Raw genomic sequence first — 16,965 nt, forward strand, 5'->3', positions numbered from 1 at the left:
GGACTAATATAAAATATAACCGAAAGAGACAAATTGTATTTGACGCGCTCTATTAGATTCAGTAAACAGTCATCTGTACAATTGGCCTGTGTAAACGAGACCGCGTTTGACCTTGGTCGCTCGAAAGAGGTATCGTATATCGTATATCAGGCTTATAGCAGAAGTCCATACCAGAAATCTGCTTATACCAGATGTCACGCTACAAGATAACGCCACTTTTGATTAACAATCATTAAATACAGAAGTTGTCAGCTACTTTTATTTAGTATATGTTAATTGCTTGACAAATTTCCTGAAAACTATTTAGACACCCTTGGGAATTGTCATCGCTTCTGCATGCAATGTGTGCCGTTTATTATTTTTGGCTGGGGCTCCGTATTTCTCCCTAAAGTTTAGTTAGTTTACGACGTAAGTTATTTCACCAGGGTACAAGGACATTTTTATTAATCACAATGCGCATTTAAATTGCACAAAAGCAAAAAAAGCGTATCAGCAGCTAAAACCCTCTACGCTATCAAGATAACGGCGACATAAATGTAGCTGTTGGCCAACTAGTTGGCCAACAATAGTTCAAAGAGTGAGAAAGAAATGCGTTTACTAAAACTACCCTCATCTAGGGTCAAAACAGGGACTAATCTTGACCATTTTTCAATCTTCAAAAACGGTTGCATGTATATCTTTGGAAAACAATTACCCCTATGTTATTACGTAGCTGTAAGTGAATAAGAAAATTACTAAGACGACATTGAGAGTAGAAAGGCTATGAATGTTGTTTCATTGTTTTGTTTTCTGATTTCTTTTTTAGCGATGTTGTTTGATCTTCCAAGGCGTGCTGGTTGATTAAATTGATTGTATTCTTAAAAGAAAGGTAAATAGTTTTCCATCCAACAAAAGTAGTAACTGAAAACCAACTCCAAACCTGCAATCAGAGTGCAGGAGAAATACATATTCCCTTCTGCGCCATTTAATAACATGCCTACTTTCAGTTATCAACCAAGGGCACGGTTTTCGCCGTCATTAATGAGATTTTTGGCGGCTCCTGATGTTTTTAGAATGTCTTTGGACTTGTTACAGTGCGGACACTCGAACCATGAACGCCACGGCTTTATTTTCACTTTATTTGTACTTTATTTTCACTTATTTTGTAGTTATTTTTGACATTTTTCCAGAACTAACCAATCACAGCCGCGAGTCGAACAACGGTTTTTCCGTATGATTGACAGCTTATCTCCACATGAATCTCTTGCACGCAAGCTATTTATAGCCCCATCGTGGGAAAACACGACTGTTGCTGTTAAATGAAGATGGCTACATCGAGACTCTTCCGAACTGAAACCTTCAGAGGTTCACTTATGGTTTAAGTATCGATCTTTAGGTCTTAAACTGGAACGTCTCTCGACAAAATTCGGAAATACTAGAGGCCGGCTTAGGCCATGTTCGCTGTAGCCTATGTGAAATCCCCGGGTGAAATCCAAAGACATCGAAGCCTTCTTTCCGTCTACAGACTGTAAGCCGAAAACGCGTGAGTATTATATTGGAAGCCGGCATATGATTTGCCAGACTCATACTTTAAGTACTAAACTGTACTGAGTGATTTGTATAACTCATCTCTCTGATGATTTCCATTACAAAGCAGATTTAAACAGTATATTAAAATCTAATCGTACGGTTACGTTGTGTACGAAATGTTGTTTGACGTTTACCGCCGAAATAAATATTAAATAGCTTGCGTTTTATTTGTTTCTTGTCCTTTATTGAATAAGGAAGAAATATTTCCGTCAGAAACCGCCATTATGATAGTTTCACTGGTTGAATATCCCGCTGTATATTGTAAGAAGCAGACCGCGGAAAATTCTGGATTAATGTACCGCCGTTGTGTAAAAACACGCGCCAGTTTGAAAATAATGTTGAAAAAATGTCTCGGCTGTTTCTTCGACTTGCAGCTGTGATTGGCTAGTTCTGGAAAAATGTAAAAAATTACTACAAAATAAGTGAAAATAAAGTACAAATAAAGCGAAAATAATGCATCAGGTAATTTCCAGCAGTGCCCATCCCCCCCCCCCCCGGGCTAACCCCCGGGCATTAGCATTTCTTTCAAAAAAATTGGCAAATTCCCCGGGGTGGGGATGAAGGAACCGGGCAAATGCCCCGCTCCCGGGTTAATTTTTTTTCAATCTCTCGATAGGTGATATAAGAATATAATACAAGTTGTTGCTTCTTAGCAATGAAGAAATATCTAAAATTGAGAAAATATACCTTTAAAAACATCCACGAACATCCACGAGCTTCTCTAGTCATTCGTGAACTAGCTTATCTGCAACGTAGTCCACGTCTTGGCCAATAAACGCCTCCATCACGAATACGCGACTCACCCCACGGTTTTGAAAATACGTGTCAAATGCCCGGGGGTCAACCCGAGGTACGCAAATGCCCCACCCTCGGGACGGGCAACATTAGGAAATGCCCCGGGGTTGCCCGGGGGGGGGATGGGTACTGCTGGAATTGACTGATGCATAAAGTACAAATAAAGCGAAAATAAAGCCATGGCGTTCATGGTTCGAGTGCCCTTACTGTAACATATTTGCAAAAAAAATAATGCAGCGGCAAATGGTTGAGATGTGAGCCCCAAAGGTATGCTTGAAGCTTTGGCGTTTGCGTCTATGTTTTGTTTTATTTAGGGTACCGTGTTGCCATGGAAAACCTCTCTAGTTAAAATATTGGCCAAATATTGCCGCAAAACTAGTCTTTTTTACCTCTGACGCCATGCAGTTTATACTCTAACGACAGTGTGAATGGGATGGGGGTGGTATATCGCCGAGTTACAACAACTATTTGGTGTCTTATTATCAAATTATCAAACAGGTCTTTGTAGCGGACCTAATATAACAGCTATGTTATGTTTCCGAAAGAAAAAAACACGAACAAAAACAACACACAAACAAAATGGCGCAGCTCAATTCTCTATTCTAAAACGTATTGATGTACATATCGCGGGTTCAGATACTGGTAATACAAGCTTGATATATTATGACAAAGTGAACGAGCTTGTTAATTACTTTCCGTCACTTTCGACCGCTTTGTATCCGTCGTACTTGAAGACGATGACCTTTTCCTTTTGGTTGGAGTTTCCTCTTCATCTGATGCATCTGGTAAGACAAAACCAACGCCTACCTATTACAGGACTCTTCTTTTCAAATACAAACAAACCTTGAGCTCGCTTTGGGTAGATTCTCCAAATTAGGGCAAAAGGACTCATATTTTTAAAAAAAATTGGTCACGTGGTTAACCCATTGACTCCCGGAGATTTTTGAAAAAAAGCGTATTTTTGGACGTTTTTGACATTTTCTGGGGCCGTGGGATATGCCGCAAATTTTCATATTAAAATTGCTGTAATTAGTTAGTTTTATTTAGCATAATATCTGGAAAAAGCAGTGGAAGTTTTACTAACACCAATTTTAAAAATAAAATTGCAGTCTTTGCAGTTGCAGTTTCTCAGAGTTTTCGTAAGAAACAGTAAGAAACAGTAGTAAGAAACAGTAAGAAACTCGTCTCCAGAGTCCGCTTTTCGTTTGGTAATCACCAAGAACGAGGACTGGCCATGTTCTATTTCACTTGTTGCAGGTATTCAGTTAGTTCGCCTTTTTTTCACTCGCCGTTCTTCGTGCTTATCCCGTTCACGCTGCTAAGTCCGATTTGAAAGTCGCAATTCTGGGGCTTCTGGTCATTGAGCGCCGACTCAGAGTTTATTCCGCTCAAAGTTAATTGGCTAATGATGGATAACTGGGCCGATAAATTGGTCAGAGTACGCGTTCTTTGTGCCGACCAAACCAAAAGCGGGCTCTAGAGCGGACGAGATGGGCACAGTTAAAGGACAAGGTTCTGGGTTCGAGAATGCCGCCGGTGCAAGAAGTGTCTAACTTAGCAATCGTTTCTGTGCGTTTCGTATCCAAGCGCTGCTGCGTAGTTCATTCCAGGCTTCAATAAGGCTTAGTTGCCACCTCCTCCTCCCTGTGAAGATAGACCCAGTAGCTTCAAGAAAACGAAGACTAGTCAAAAATCGATGCAAAGTTCTGACGGTCATTGTTTACTTATTCCGCTTGAAACGTTATTTTTAGGGGAATAAGGTTCAAAGGCAATGACTAAGTACAAAGAAAATAAATGTTACAGCTGTATATCTATTTAATAGGTATGTGCCACTGTGAAGGGTATGGTTTTCAAGCAGTTTAGTCTGGGATAGGGTATAGAAATCAGAGAGTTAGTTTTGGTCTAGAATAGGGTATCATTTGCCGAGAAGCTGATCAGTGGTATTTTTTAATTAAGTTTAGAATAGGAATTGAAACTCGGAAGAGAAAGAAGCTTTCCTAAACGTAAATAAAATCATCATGGCAACGTTGTTGACAGATGGTTTTCCATTAAAGTCACTGATACTGAAACAGTTATAAAAAAATGCAAGTATGTAATAGGGTGGGGATTTTTGGTGTCTAGTCTAGTAAAGGGTTGAAAATCAGCTGAGTATGGCCTGGTATAGGGTAAGGGGTTTCACTGAAAGTCCCAGCGGCACACCTCCACCCAAAAATATACAGTGTGCCCCCCCCCCGGATGATCTGCCGATCATTTTCGTAAACTAAAAGTGAGTACTTGCAGGACATCGCGTATCACGAAGAAGAGGTTTGCTAAGTACGCTTTACACTTACCCTGATAGTGAGGCCAATTCTGAAAAATATTGGGATCCCTTAAAACATGTGCGACTAGTGAAGCTGCCATTACACTGGCGAATGGTCTCCACGACGCCGTTTCAGTTTTCTTGCCATCTGCGAAATCTGAGACACCCTTAATGACAATCCATTCAATGTCAAGGTCATGGGCTGCTGCGTAAAGACCTTGAAAACAAATATTTGTTAGACATGCCTTGTTCAGTTTATGTCTCAAGTGAACAAGAATTAAAGGTTCTTTTCTTGATAGATGGTGAGAAAAGAGAGATATGTTTAATCCCGTATAGGATGCTCCGCTGAACTAAAAACAGCAAACAAATGAACCGCTAGAAGCAGCAGCAGCAGCAGAAGAAGAAGAAGAAGAAGAAGAAAAACAAGAACAACAACAACAATAACAACAACAAAAACAAAAATAACAACAACACATCAACAACACAACAACAACGGCGACAACGACGACAATAACATTTTAATAGTCGAAACTCCTTGTTTTTTGTATTTCTTGGAGCTCTTTTTGAGCAAAATGGAACTACACAAACAGGCATTATTGTCGAGTTTTGAGAAAGATCTCGTAAGGTTATAGCGCACGTTGGATGCTGAAATTTTGGTGAATAACATATCTTTGTATAAACGTTTTATTGGCGTAAAGAAAACAAATCGCCATTCTGGAGTGAACTTCTCCTTTAAGCGACTAGGAGTATTGCTACTCATCCCTGGATAGGATGCTAGTCCATCGCAGGGTTACCCCCCGGCAGTAAATTCGCCGATACCCATTTATACACCTGGGTGGAGAGAGGCACTGTGAGAGTAAAGTGTCTTGCCCAAGAACACAACGCAGCGCCCCGGCCAGGCCTCGAACCCGGGCAGTTCGACTTGGAGTCGAGCGCGCTAACCATTAGGCCACCGCGCCTCCCACGTTTTTGTTCAAGCCGTGGCATAAACTGTGGTACATTTGTGTTCTACACATTTTTAAGTATGGTAATAACACATTGCTTAGGCATACTCTTACCTTCACCTTCCATCTCGATAGCGATTGCCTGGGGGTGTCGCTTGATAAGCTCATCGCGACGCTTCGTGTTATCAACCAGCTCTGGGCCACTTAGAAACACGCCATCGCGGTGCACTGTTACCTCTAATTCTTCTGGGTTCTTCAACGGTGGCTCCCATCCATCAGCAACATTTTTTATGAGGGTCGCAAGATGCCTCTTCAAAGGAACACTAACACCGCGTTCTTGAATGCCACTCTCCAGGTTTCTAGTAGGGGCGTACGTTATCAACTTCGCCGAAACAACAACATCACCCAGCTTAACTTTTGCATAGTTTAAACCACCGCAGAAACCAACACAAAAGACAGCTCTGGGCCTTAAGATTCTTACTGCATTTTTTACGACAACTGTAGAGCCTCCAGGACCACTGGAACCAATACCGCATTTGATAACTGCAATTTTCAGGTTTGCTGTTTCATCCTCACCGATATTTCCAATGTACACAAGGCCAAGAGTGTTGTGATAGCTCTTAAAGAAATCGTCATTAAGAAAGGAAAGACAGCTTAAGAATTCACAATCCTTCACCGTCAACAATAGGACATCGATCGGGAGGGGGACCTTTCTCCAAAGTTCTGACTTCTTTGGAAGATTCTTGTTCTCCAGCACTTTAACATTGACTTCTGGGGGTTCTTTTTTGCCTTCCGTGGAAACGCTGTCGTCAGAACTAACATTTTCTACAGTTTCCGACATTGGGTACAAATTCTACGAACGAATAAATGACTGAAATCAATACTAAAGGAAATAAACAGGTTTATACCACAGTAGGATAGTCGATTGGTCGGTCAGTCAGCTAGGTAGTCCGCATAGAATTAACAAATCGACCATATATTTCCATGATCTACACCCTTATATAATAGACCATAGAAATTACGTCAAATTTTTGGACATTTTATGACGTCATTTTCTATGGTCTATTTAACAAATATTCCACGAGCGCGCATTGGATATGAGATGGTAGATAGCCAACGAGGCGCGCAGCGCCTCGTTGGCTATAACGATCTGGTATCCAAAAAGCGCAAATGGAATAATTGCTTTATTAAAAACGCCCAAAGAATTGCAATATTCGAGCTCCCCAGCTGTTTTTGTTGACGCATATCGGCTACCGTATTTGTGGTGAATGGTATATGAGCTCATATACCATTGCCTGTTAACCAATCAAAACTCAGGAATTGCAATATACCATTGCTAGTTTTAAATAAAATAGTGTAGACCATGGAAAAACGTGGTTGATTTGTTTTATACCATAACACAGAAAATTTACCGGCGAATTGGATGGAAAATAGCGCAAAGTGGCGCACGTGTGACAGCTCGTAAGATCGCTTTTTTTCTTTTTCACTCAAAGTCGACAAATGTGTGGAAACTTCGTCCTAAATGTTCCAGATGCTTTTTTACCACTCACTTGTTTATAATTTTTGGAAACGTCGCTTCAATATGTCAAGTTTTCCGAAATTTGCCTTGCATTGCGATACAGTTTACTTCATTTTCATGGTCTATACTCTCGTCGGCCATAACTTTCGACCAATGAGCGCGCGACAATTTTGTAAGTTATGGTATAAAATGATATTGATCCAGATAACAATGATCTATTGAGACAAATTTATGAAGGCATGCAATTGCCAGTCTTGCATTGAGATAGTTTCAACGATCTAGCCTGTTAACCACTACACTTTAACCTTAGTAGTATAAGGAGCAAATACAATGGACTATGCAATTACCTATTAAATTCTTTTCATATGACATCAGTTCTCAATATTTAACTGAAAACTGCCTCACTATGGAAATATATGATGTATCAACAAATAACTAATTGACTTAATTAACTAAAAATAGGAAAACCAAAACAGGTGGAGGTGTATGCATACACATTGCTAGGAACATAAATTATAAATGAGATTAACTAGCGATTTTAAACTTAAATAAATATATATTTGGATGAATCTGTATTGAATTGGAACTTGAAGACAAAAACAAGGTCAAGATCAGAAACAAGATCCGAGGCAGTAGCTATCATTTTCAGATACATTTGAAAGCATTCTTGTCAAAATCAACAGAGAAAACGAAAATATTGTAGAAGATTTCAATATAGACGCAATACTGACAGCCAAACACTGCTGTTGTCATCTTTTTTATCCGTTAATAACTAAACAAACAAGAATAACTAAAAGAAGTGCAATATTAGTGCAGTATAACCAATGATAATATAAATAGTGTTTCATTCTAGCACTTATCAGATCACCAATATTTACTATCAGGCAAAATAATAAATTTAGAACTGAGTACTATTTTTAAAGTCAAAATGACAAGAAACATGAACAAAGAAATCGTATGCGTACTCAGTAATAGAAAAACTGGAAACATCAAATTAGGAAAATTAAATCAAGACATGAATCCAAGTAAAAATTATGATCAATTAAGCTATTCAGAGTTTGTGATGAATTTGTACTGGACCGAAAACTTAGATGCAAACAGTTAAAACAATATAATACGAGATCCTGAAATAATCTTAATCACGTCAAATTTCATAGGCTTTATTGAAAATATAAAATATTATATAGCGATCAGTATGGATTTCGCATCACTGAACAACATTAATCTGACCACAAAAATTACAAAAAGAGATAGAAATAATGAATTTTCAAATGGAATTTTTATTGACCTGTCAAAAGATTTCCATACAGTAAACCACTCAATAGTGCTAACAAAACTAAAACATTATGGAATAAGAGGTATTGTCCTCCATTGATTTCAAAATTATCCGACTGGCAGAAGTCAGATTGCAAAATAGAATAATGACATACATTAACTACATTAACAGGTGCTCAAATCTACCCTCATTTATTTATAATTATTTTTTTCAGATAATGCCAATATTACTAGTTTTATTAGTACGGTAAGTGGCGGAAATCTTGAAGTTTTGCTTGAAATCCAACTCGAAATCCTAACTCGAAATCCAACTCGAAATTCTAACTCGAAATCCAACTCGAAAATCCAACTCGAAAACCCAACTCGAAATCCTAACTCGACTGAAATCAACTCGAAATCCTAACTCGAAATCCAACTCGAAATCCTAACTCGGTAAATAGGCAACCTCTGATTGATCAATTTTAAAATTACTAGCCAGTTTGATTGAGTTCATTCCTGTATGATAATTATAAAGGTATGATCTTAATTTGTTTTCAAAAATATTCAGTTTAATAGCAGTTTGTCGCTGATGGGCCAAGCACACTCAAAAAACCAACAGAATAAAATTAAGAAGCAAATTAACCAGACTCTGTGTTTTAATTGACTAAACTGGTAATCAATGTTGTTGACAAAGTGCATGATAAAATAGGAAGGAAAATCAGATATATTGATAAACTTAAAGCAAGCCCCATGTATATAAATACAAATATTCATACTCAGTATCTAATCTACCATTTGCACCTGGAATATTTCAAATTAATTCAAATTCATAATGCTTACATATGTAAAAAAAAAGTAATTTTAAAATACCAGCCAACCTCTGTTTAACCGCGTTTCAACAAAATACTTGAAAAGCTATTACGCTAAGGAGTCTATTTATCTCTGAGGCCATGCAATAAAGGATTAATTAACTTATAAAAACAGAAAAAACAACAACAACTGAATATACTCATGCAAAAAATAAATAAATAAAAATATGGAAAACATTTCAACTGACCAGCCCATAATAACATGAGCAAACCAAATAGTCCATTTTACAGTTGCCTGCTAAGTGACCTGGCCTTTGAATGGTAGTGAGGCTGGAGGTGACCTTGCATTGATACAAACCTCTCTGCTTTATTATGTAAATGCAAACTAGTTAGCATCAGAACAACATGATTTACACAACAAAAGCAGTGAGGTCTGTATCAAAACAAGGTCACCTCCAGCCTCACTTCCATTCAAAGGCCAGGTGACTGAGCAGACAACTGTTAAACTCATCGCCAGTAGATGAGCTTGGGGAAGGTGCCTATGACAGTGGGTGGTGGTTCCGCAGCGATACAACGAGCTCAAGCAGGGCACGCAGGTATCCATGGCAACTCTGAGAGCGGCAACCACCCACCAGACACCGTCACACTGACCAAGTCAGTGGAAATACTTACCAACCCTATACTTACCAAATCCACAAATGAGGGAGGGAGGGAGAGGGAGCAAACAGCAAGTCACACGTACGTTTCGGCGTTAGAAACGAAACTGCACAATCGCACGCGGCTGGAACACACAATACGAGCAAAACAGGAAACCCCGTATGTGACATCATCGCGCATGGTCTATTGACTGCCGCTGACCAGCATTGGCTCGATTTTAACTTAGCCTAAATTACATTCAGCCACATTTAAACTCATCGCCAATAGATGAGCTTGGGGAAGGTGCCTATGACAGTGGGTGGTGGTTCCGCAGCGATACAACGAGCTCAAGCAGGGCACGCAGGTATCCATGGCAACTCTGAGAGCGGCAACCACCCAAAGCCTTCGCCCAAAAAGGGGTGCTTGGAAGGGCGAAGGGCCCGCAAACAGAGTTGACGTGGGACCTGCGCCACCCCCCAAGAAATATCCAAGCACCATCCCCTAGCTCAATGGCACGAAGCATACAATGCAAACTTACCCAACTACGAGCACAAAAGATCATACCGCCTGCCGAGGACTGCAGGAGCCTCCATGAATCCGCCGGAGGAGGGACGTTTTAGGCAAATGAACCACAATGCCCGTCCCGAGAGTCACTGCTAGTAGACCACATGAGCGAGCCGTTTCACTGCATGATCCAGAACTCCACCACCACGCCAGCATAACTGCCCAATGGTCCATGTAGTCCGCAAACGTACGAGCATATCAGCAGCACACTCCGCATGATCCGCAAATGTACGAGCGTCTCCGCTGCCTAATCCGCATAATCCGCAATCTGCACAATCCGCAAATGTACGAGGATATCCGCTATCCGATCCGCATAATCCGCAAAGGTAGGGGCATATCTGCTGCCAACTCCGTGACGAGATAGGTGAATCCGCCGCCAGATCCGCAATAACATGCCAGCCAGTCTCCGCAAAGGTTTGCCTGATCCAGACTTAAATGGTGAGCTCGCAAGCACCAGCTTCGCAGACCACTTTAACTAGTGGATAGACGAGAGGAAAGTGAAGCCAAAGACTCAGTCGGGGTTCGGATATACCCCTGGTACGCATTACTAGTCCAACGTCCCAAGGCTTGAATAAGGTGGTCGGGGATACCACTGCGCGCTGCCACCGTAGCCGCACCAATACGAAAGCTGTGGCTAGAGAAGTTACCTGGAACACCGGCATGCCCCCAGAATGTCTCTGATCCGGGAGGTGAGAGTGGCGCGTGATAAAGGCCGACCATCCTGAAAAAGGAAGAGAGGGCCACCAGAACCTCCCCTAATGGCCAAGTAGGCCAAAACGGATTGAAGAGCACACAGCGGGTAGTTTCCCTTGCCAATATGGATGAAGCAGCCTTTACGAAATGGGTCAGTCTTAGAAGCTTTAATCCTCACTCTCAAGCAGGAAGGGTCTGTGTCAGAGTCTACTGAGATGTCCTGAACGCTCAAATGAAGTGCTGGAGAAAAACTTGCCAAACTTGGAACAGTAAATTCTGCTGATCTCAGGAAACCAAAGTAAGCCAAGTTACATGCGGCCCAAAACATGCAATGGTCAGGCATTGATAAATCCAAAGACCTGAAGATGATCATTAGGATGTCATTTGTAATCGGAAGACGTTGCGCTTCTGAAGAACCTTGAGTACGTTTGATTCCCCGAATGACCCTCTGTAGACGTAGACAATTAACCAGGGGGTCGGGGAAGCCCTCTTCGATATGCATAGAACGAACAGCTGACAAATAAACTTTAATAGAAGCGTGCTGGACTGAGCCAGCTAAGAATGTTGCAAACAGGCACAAAGTCCACTCGTCGGTAGGGCAAGGAGAGCCACTGGAATGCAGCTTGCCCATCTGAGCGCAAAAGTTAATGAACTTCTTCTGGCCTGAAGCGTAAGATCTGCGCGTGGACGCTGCCAGACCTTGGACCAGAAAAAACTGACACTGTTGCTCTAGGGAGGGCCGATCAAATCCGTCAGGAGCTGAGGGGGGACAGAGATTGGTAACAACTGTGCCTCGGGTGCCAGCCTCCGGAATTCCTGCCAATGAAAGCGGGACAGAGCGTCAGCAATGCAATTATGAATCCCAGGGACATGTTGGGAGGAGAAAGAGAAATTGAAATGCGCCGCTGAGGTGAGAAGGTGGCGAAGCAAGCGCATCAGGACTGGGATCTTGGATGTTCTCGAATTGAGAATATAAACCACTGCCTCATTGTCAGAACGGAAAAGAACGTGACGCCTTGCAAAGTGTGGACCCCACACCCGAGCGGCAATGACGATTGGGAACAACTCTTTGTAAGCAATGGATTGAGAGGCTTGAGAGGAAGCCCACGAGCCACTGAACCACTCGTCATTGAAGTAGGCCCCAAAACCCAGTGAACCGGAAGCGTCAGATGTAACCTCCAAATCTGGCGACGCAGACATGCCTGGAAACAACCAGAAGTAGACTCCATGCCAAGACGACAAAAACTGTAGCCACCACTGGAGATCCAGGCGAAACTCAGAATTGAGGCGAATGGGGTGGTCCCGTTTGCGAAAACAACGAAGCAAGTCTATCATGCGACGAAGGAAGGTACGACCTGGCCAAACAACCTTAGCAGCATGATGCAGATGGCCGATGAGGGACTCCAATTGACACCTAGTACACCAACGTCGATCACGCCAAGAATGAATCAGCTCCTGCAGAGCGCAAAGTTTATCTGCAGGAAGGCGAGCCACCTGAGCCTCTGAATCTAGCTCGATGCCCAAAACCACCAATCGCGTGGAAGGACCAATGCACTTGTCCGGGTGGAGAGGAAGCCCTAAGGATCGACATGCGGCTACGGACGTGGCCAGATTGTTTGCACATCGGTCTGAGCCTGGGGGGCCCGCTGTAATAAAGTCATCGAGGTAATGCATGAGGTCAGATACATTGAGCGTATTAAGGAGAATCCACTCCACCATCTCCGCCACTGAATTGAAAACGTATGGTGCTGATCGAAGGCCAAATGGAAGCGCCAAATCAACATAATATTGGTTTCGCCATCTCAGGCCCAAAAGATATCTATCCGACGGGTGAACCGCAATGTTGCGGTAAGCTGCCTCTACATCAAATTTGGCCATCAAAGCGCCTGGGCCATACTTTGAGATCATACGAATAATTTGGTCGACCGTGATATATTGCAGGGTAAACTCATCTGGATCAATTCCATCATTTACGCTCAGGCCAGCAGGGGATGACAGATCCACTATGAGTCTCCATTTGCCCGGTTGACCCTTTTTTGGAATGACCCCGAAGCTGCTAACATGCGAATTTGGAAAAGGTGGGGATGGAAAGGGCCCCGCAACCCTCCCCAGGGAGACCTCGTTTGCCAGGTAGCGGTCAATGACCTCGGGGTGATGGTTAGCTGAGGGTTTGTTTTTGTTTGCGGACTTCAGTTTTCTCGAGTGTTGAAATCCAAGTCTTAAGCCATTTCGAAGACCATCCAAAACAAAGGCTACGAGCTGCTGGTCTGGATGCTGGATCAGTTTGCTAGCAAACTCCTCAGGTTTTAGCGGGCTGACCATGGACACTGGTATAAAGGGAGTGAAGGCTAGAAGGCAAAAAAAAAAGAAAAGGAAACAAGGGGTGAACCCAGCCTAGAACCCGGGATTGGCACACACAAATAAACAACTGCACACTGTCACTAGATTTAATTCAAACAGGCTGAAGAACTAAGAGTGAAAATCTAATGGTCCAACTAACAAGGCTACAATGTCCATCATGGTCAAAATCGATAAACAAGTAAGTCCCAATAAAAACACCCATACAAGCATCACTCTGCAAAAGGCTACCTAGCGTACGAAAAAAAAAAAAATTATAGCGAGACGAATCAAAACGCTAAGTGCCAACTGAAACAATAAACGAGAAGAACTAACACGAACAAATACAGCTCAACATGAGTTCAAAGTTCCCTAACACAGAAAAGTCATTGAAGCCAACAGTTAAAGGCGTCGGGATTTGCTGTTTGGCGAAGAAACAACTGCCGGAGAACGTGATCGACGCTTGCTGCGATAGTCAGGCTTGCGTTCTTGCCTGGAGTTGCAAGATACCGAACGGTGAGAGCCGCCACACGTGCTGCAACGGTGGAAGTAACGGCACGTCGCGTACGGGGCTGTACAACGCCCCTTGTTCCACGACATGCAAGGGATGGTAGATGAACTGGAGCCCGGTGGTTCTGCTGAGTCGGTTGACAAGCCCGAGTTAATGCTCCTAAGAGAAGCGCCGGCGGCGTGAAAATTAAACAACTGTGCGTTCATGGCCGACCAGTCGACGAGCCGAGTGGCCGCAGCGTGTTCGCGAAACGCTCGATCATACGTGAGCCAAACCCGACCGCTAAATTGGCGATGGATCCTCAGGATCAGCAGCTTGTAAAGGTTTAAATCACGCCAGCGATGCGGAAACGACGAGGTTAGAACGAGGCAAAACACCGTGAAGGCTTCGGTCCACGTGGCGATATCTTCGATGCGCCGACGGGGTTTCTTTGGGGGCGTTGTGAGCACAAGTCGCCCGTCCAGCAACAATTGCGGTTTAGGCTCAGCATTCGTCAAGTTGGAAGCTAATAAATCGGCCAAGTCGACAAATCTGCCATTAAGGATTTGAGTGACATGTTTGGCCGGGACTGGCGAGAAACCGGGGCCTACGACGAACGGCTGTTCCGCTAAAGTACTGACATTCGACGAGGGCACGCTCGCGGCAATGCCGCTAAAGGCCTGAGCCGACGACGACACGAGCGCCGGTACGGGAGCATTAAAAGTAGAAACGAATGTTGGGACAACAACTGACTGGTTCCTACCTTGGGACGACGTGCTAGAGGGCTGAAATCCGGTCCCAGCGGCGAGGAGAGACGAAGCCATATTGCTCAATGATGAATTTGACGAGCTTAGTGCCAAAGAACTGGGGGCGGTACTCGTGATCGCTTGCCCACGAGGCCCTTGAGCTGCCTGCATTGCAGGCCTGCACGGCTTGATTGACGAGAGCAGCGAGTTCGGGAGAAATGCCCGCGTTTGTTGCAGAAGACGTCGGGATTCGTGCCGCAGCGATGCCAGGCATGGACGAGGGAACGACCACGGAATCGGCCGGCAAGGATGACACAACGGTTGAGGAGTTTTCACTCGTTGGCACGATCGACGAGGACCCAACTGCCGAATAGGCTGCGTCCAAACTATTGTTGGTTTGTCTCAGCGTCATAGTGAATTAACGAAGACGAACAAAGCCGCAAAATCTCAAAGCAAACAGCAAGTCACACGTACGTTTCGGCGTTAGAAACGAAACTGCACAATCGCACGCGGCTGGAACACACAATACGAGCAAAACAGGAAACCCCGTATGTGACATCATCGCGCATGGTCTATTGACTGCCGCTGACCAGCATTGGCTCGATTTTAACTTAGCCTAAATTACATTCAGCCACATTAAAATGGCCTATTGATTGTTTATGACATCAAAAAGACTGACTGGTATGCATTAGATACCTCACTTTCATATTAGTCGGCAATTCTTGAAAATCTTATCTATGGATCCAAAGTGATAGGTCTGGATAAACACAACAGCTATAAAGGTTTTTAAACCTCCAAATGATACTTTCAATCTCTGAAAATGCATTTTCTCTCTCCCTTACAAGGTCATAGTCTTTCAAACATCCATGAAAAATACAAAATGGTAAGCTCTTCCAGGTTTCTTCTCAACAATATAACACTCTCATAACACTCTCTTAAAGACACAAGAGTTCTAAATTTAATCATCACAGTGCTTACATCGACATACAACAAATTATCATACAAGAAACATAAAGATATTCTTTTGATATTTGGATTATAATCCCTTTGGATTTTGTAGGGTTCTTAATCTAGACCTTTTTCTCTTTTATTCTAATACTACAGGTATATACATGGACCTTCTACGCGTATTTCTGTGCGGAAATAAAATTTAAAAGAAAGAAAGAAAGTGCCAATCTCTGATGCTATGGTTAAAAGAGAAAATACTGTGTAAAATCCTGCATTAATTTCTTTGGTATTTTTTTGCTATGGGAAAGGAAAGTGTTACAAAATTTTAATAAAAGAATTTATCAAATCTAAGTTGATTTATCTTAAAGTATAATCAAACTTGGCCTATCCTACTCAAAACAGTATAGAGAGCACACACAAGAAGGAAACTGAAGCAAACTATTTATTACAAGTATATTATTTCTGATTTTTTCCCTTTACTTGTACACTGCATCACTCATTTGCTTTATATGTATTTTGAATTAACCGTGGAAAGAGATACTCAAAACCAGAAAAATACAAATAAACAAACATAAGAGGCACAAAACAGACGGCTTTCATTTGTTTTAGTTACAACCACCCTGACCTTCCCGCGATGCATGTTCGTTGAAAACAAGACCGCAGACAGATAAACATGACACGATAAATAAATGAAAATAAATTAATAATTCGAAATCTTACATGATTGAGTTGTTTGTTCGCATCGCGACTTAAGGGATATTATCTAACCCGGCATAGCAAATCGAACCCAATCGAACTAAATTTCAATCGAACTCAATCGAACCCAATCGAACTCAATTTCATGGATTGAGTTCGATTGAGTTCGGCAATCGAACCAAATCGAACTCACCGAAAAGGAAAATATTCAATCGAACGTTCGATTTTCGAACTCTTGATTTTTGTCAAACCGGCATTGAAAATCTATAACCAGATCTTAGAAGATCCAGTTACTTCAGCCCGGAGTTTAGCACGTGGGTTGTAAGCTTCAAATCCTCTTAATGCGTAGTAAAAGGCTACCAGGAATGCCGCCCTGACGTCAAGGATGGCGAAGATTTCAATGTTTTAAAAAAATCGCATGATAAATTTTGCATTGACTGAAAAACTCGAAAAAAAAATCCGGGTTCCAGATGGGATTTGAACCCACGACCCTCCGTGATCTATTTTAAAAAAATCGGCGAGAAAGGCCGTGCATTCCGAATTGCAAACGAGCGCGGACAATTAGGTCACCTTCAACGTGAACTAGTTTCTTCCCTGTGGCAAGTAACACTCGGAATTGTCAATTTGCAATTGTAAGTTAGCTTAAAAAGGAAATGGTGCAATAAT

General features: G+C 42.3%; 2 protein-coding genes and 1 pseudogene across 3 annotated transcripts in view; all 3 read right to left on the reverse strand.

The window, feature by feature from the left end:
- The window catches only part of LOC144650428 (D-inositol 3-phosphate glycosyltransferase-like), a 107,404-nt gene that overhangs the window by 88,626 nt on the left and 1,813 nt on the right, over nucleotides 1–16,965 (reverse strand). The gene's annotated exons all lie outside the window — the stretch shown is intronic.
- LOC144650445 (death domain-containing ATP nucleosidase-like) overlaps nucleotides 2,948–16,965 on the reverse strand; it is a 123,374-nt gene continuing 109,356 nt past the window's right edge. For both annotated transcript variants that reach the window (XM_078510131.1, XM_078510132.1), the window contains exons 2-4: nucleotides 5,722–6,460; nucleotides 4,695–4,880; nucleotides 2,948–3,146 (exon numbers count right to left, since the gene is read on the reverse strand). In XM_078510131.1, coding sequence (XP_078366257.1) covers nucleotides 3,049–3,146; nucleotides 4,695–4,880; nucleotides 5,722–6,448 — 1,011 coding nt within the window. In that variant the 5' untranslated portion in view covers nucleotides 6,449–6,460 and the 3' untranslated portion in view covers nucleotides 2,948–3,048. The remainder of the gene's footprint in view (nucleotides 3,147–4,694; nucleotides 4,881–5,721; nucleotides 6,461–16,965) is intronic.
- Nucleotides 9,696–13,124, reverse strand: LOC144650465 (uncharacterized; annotated as a pseudogene).

The sequence above is a fragment of the Oculina patagonica genome, chromosome 4, assembly GCF_052425735.1.
Source record: "Oculina patagonica isolate OP01 chromosome 4, crgOcupat, whole genome shotgun sequence".
NCBI lineage: Eukaryota > Metazoa > Cnidaria > Anthozoa > Scleractinia > Oculinidae > Oculina > Oculina patagonica.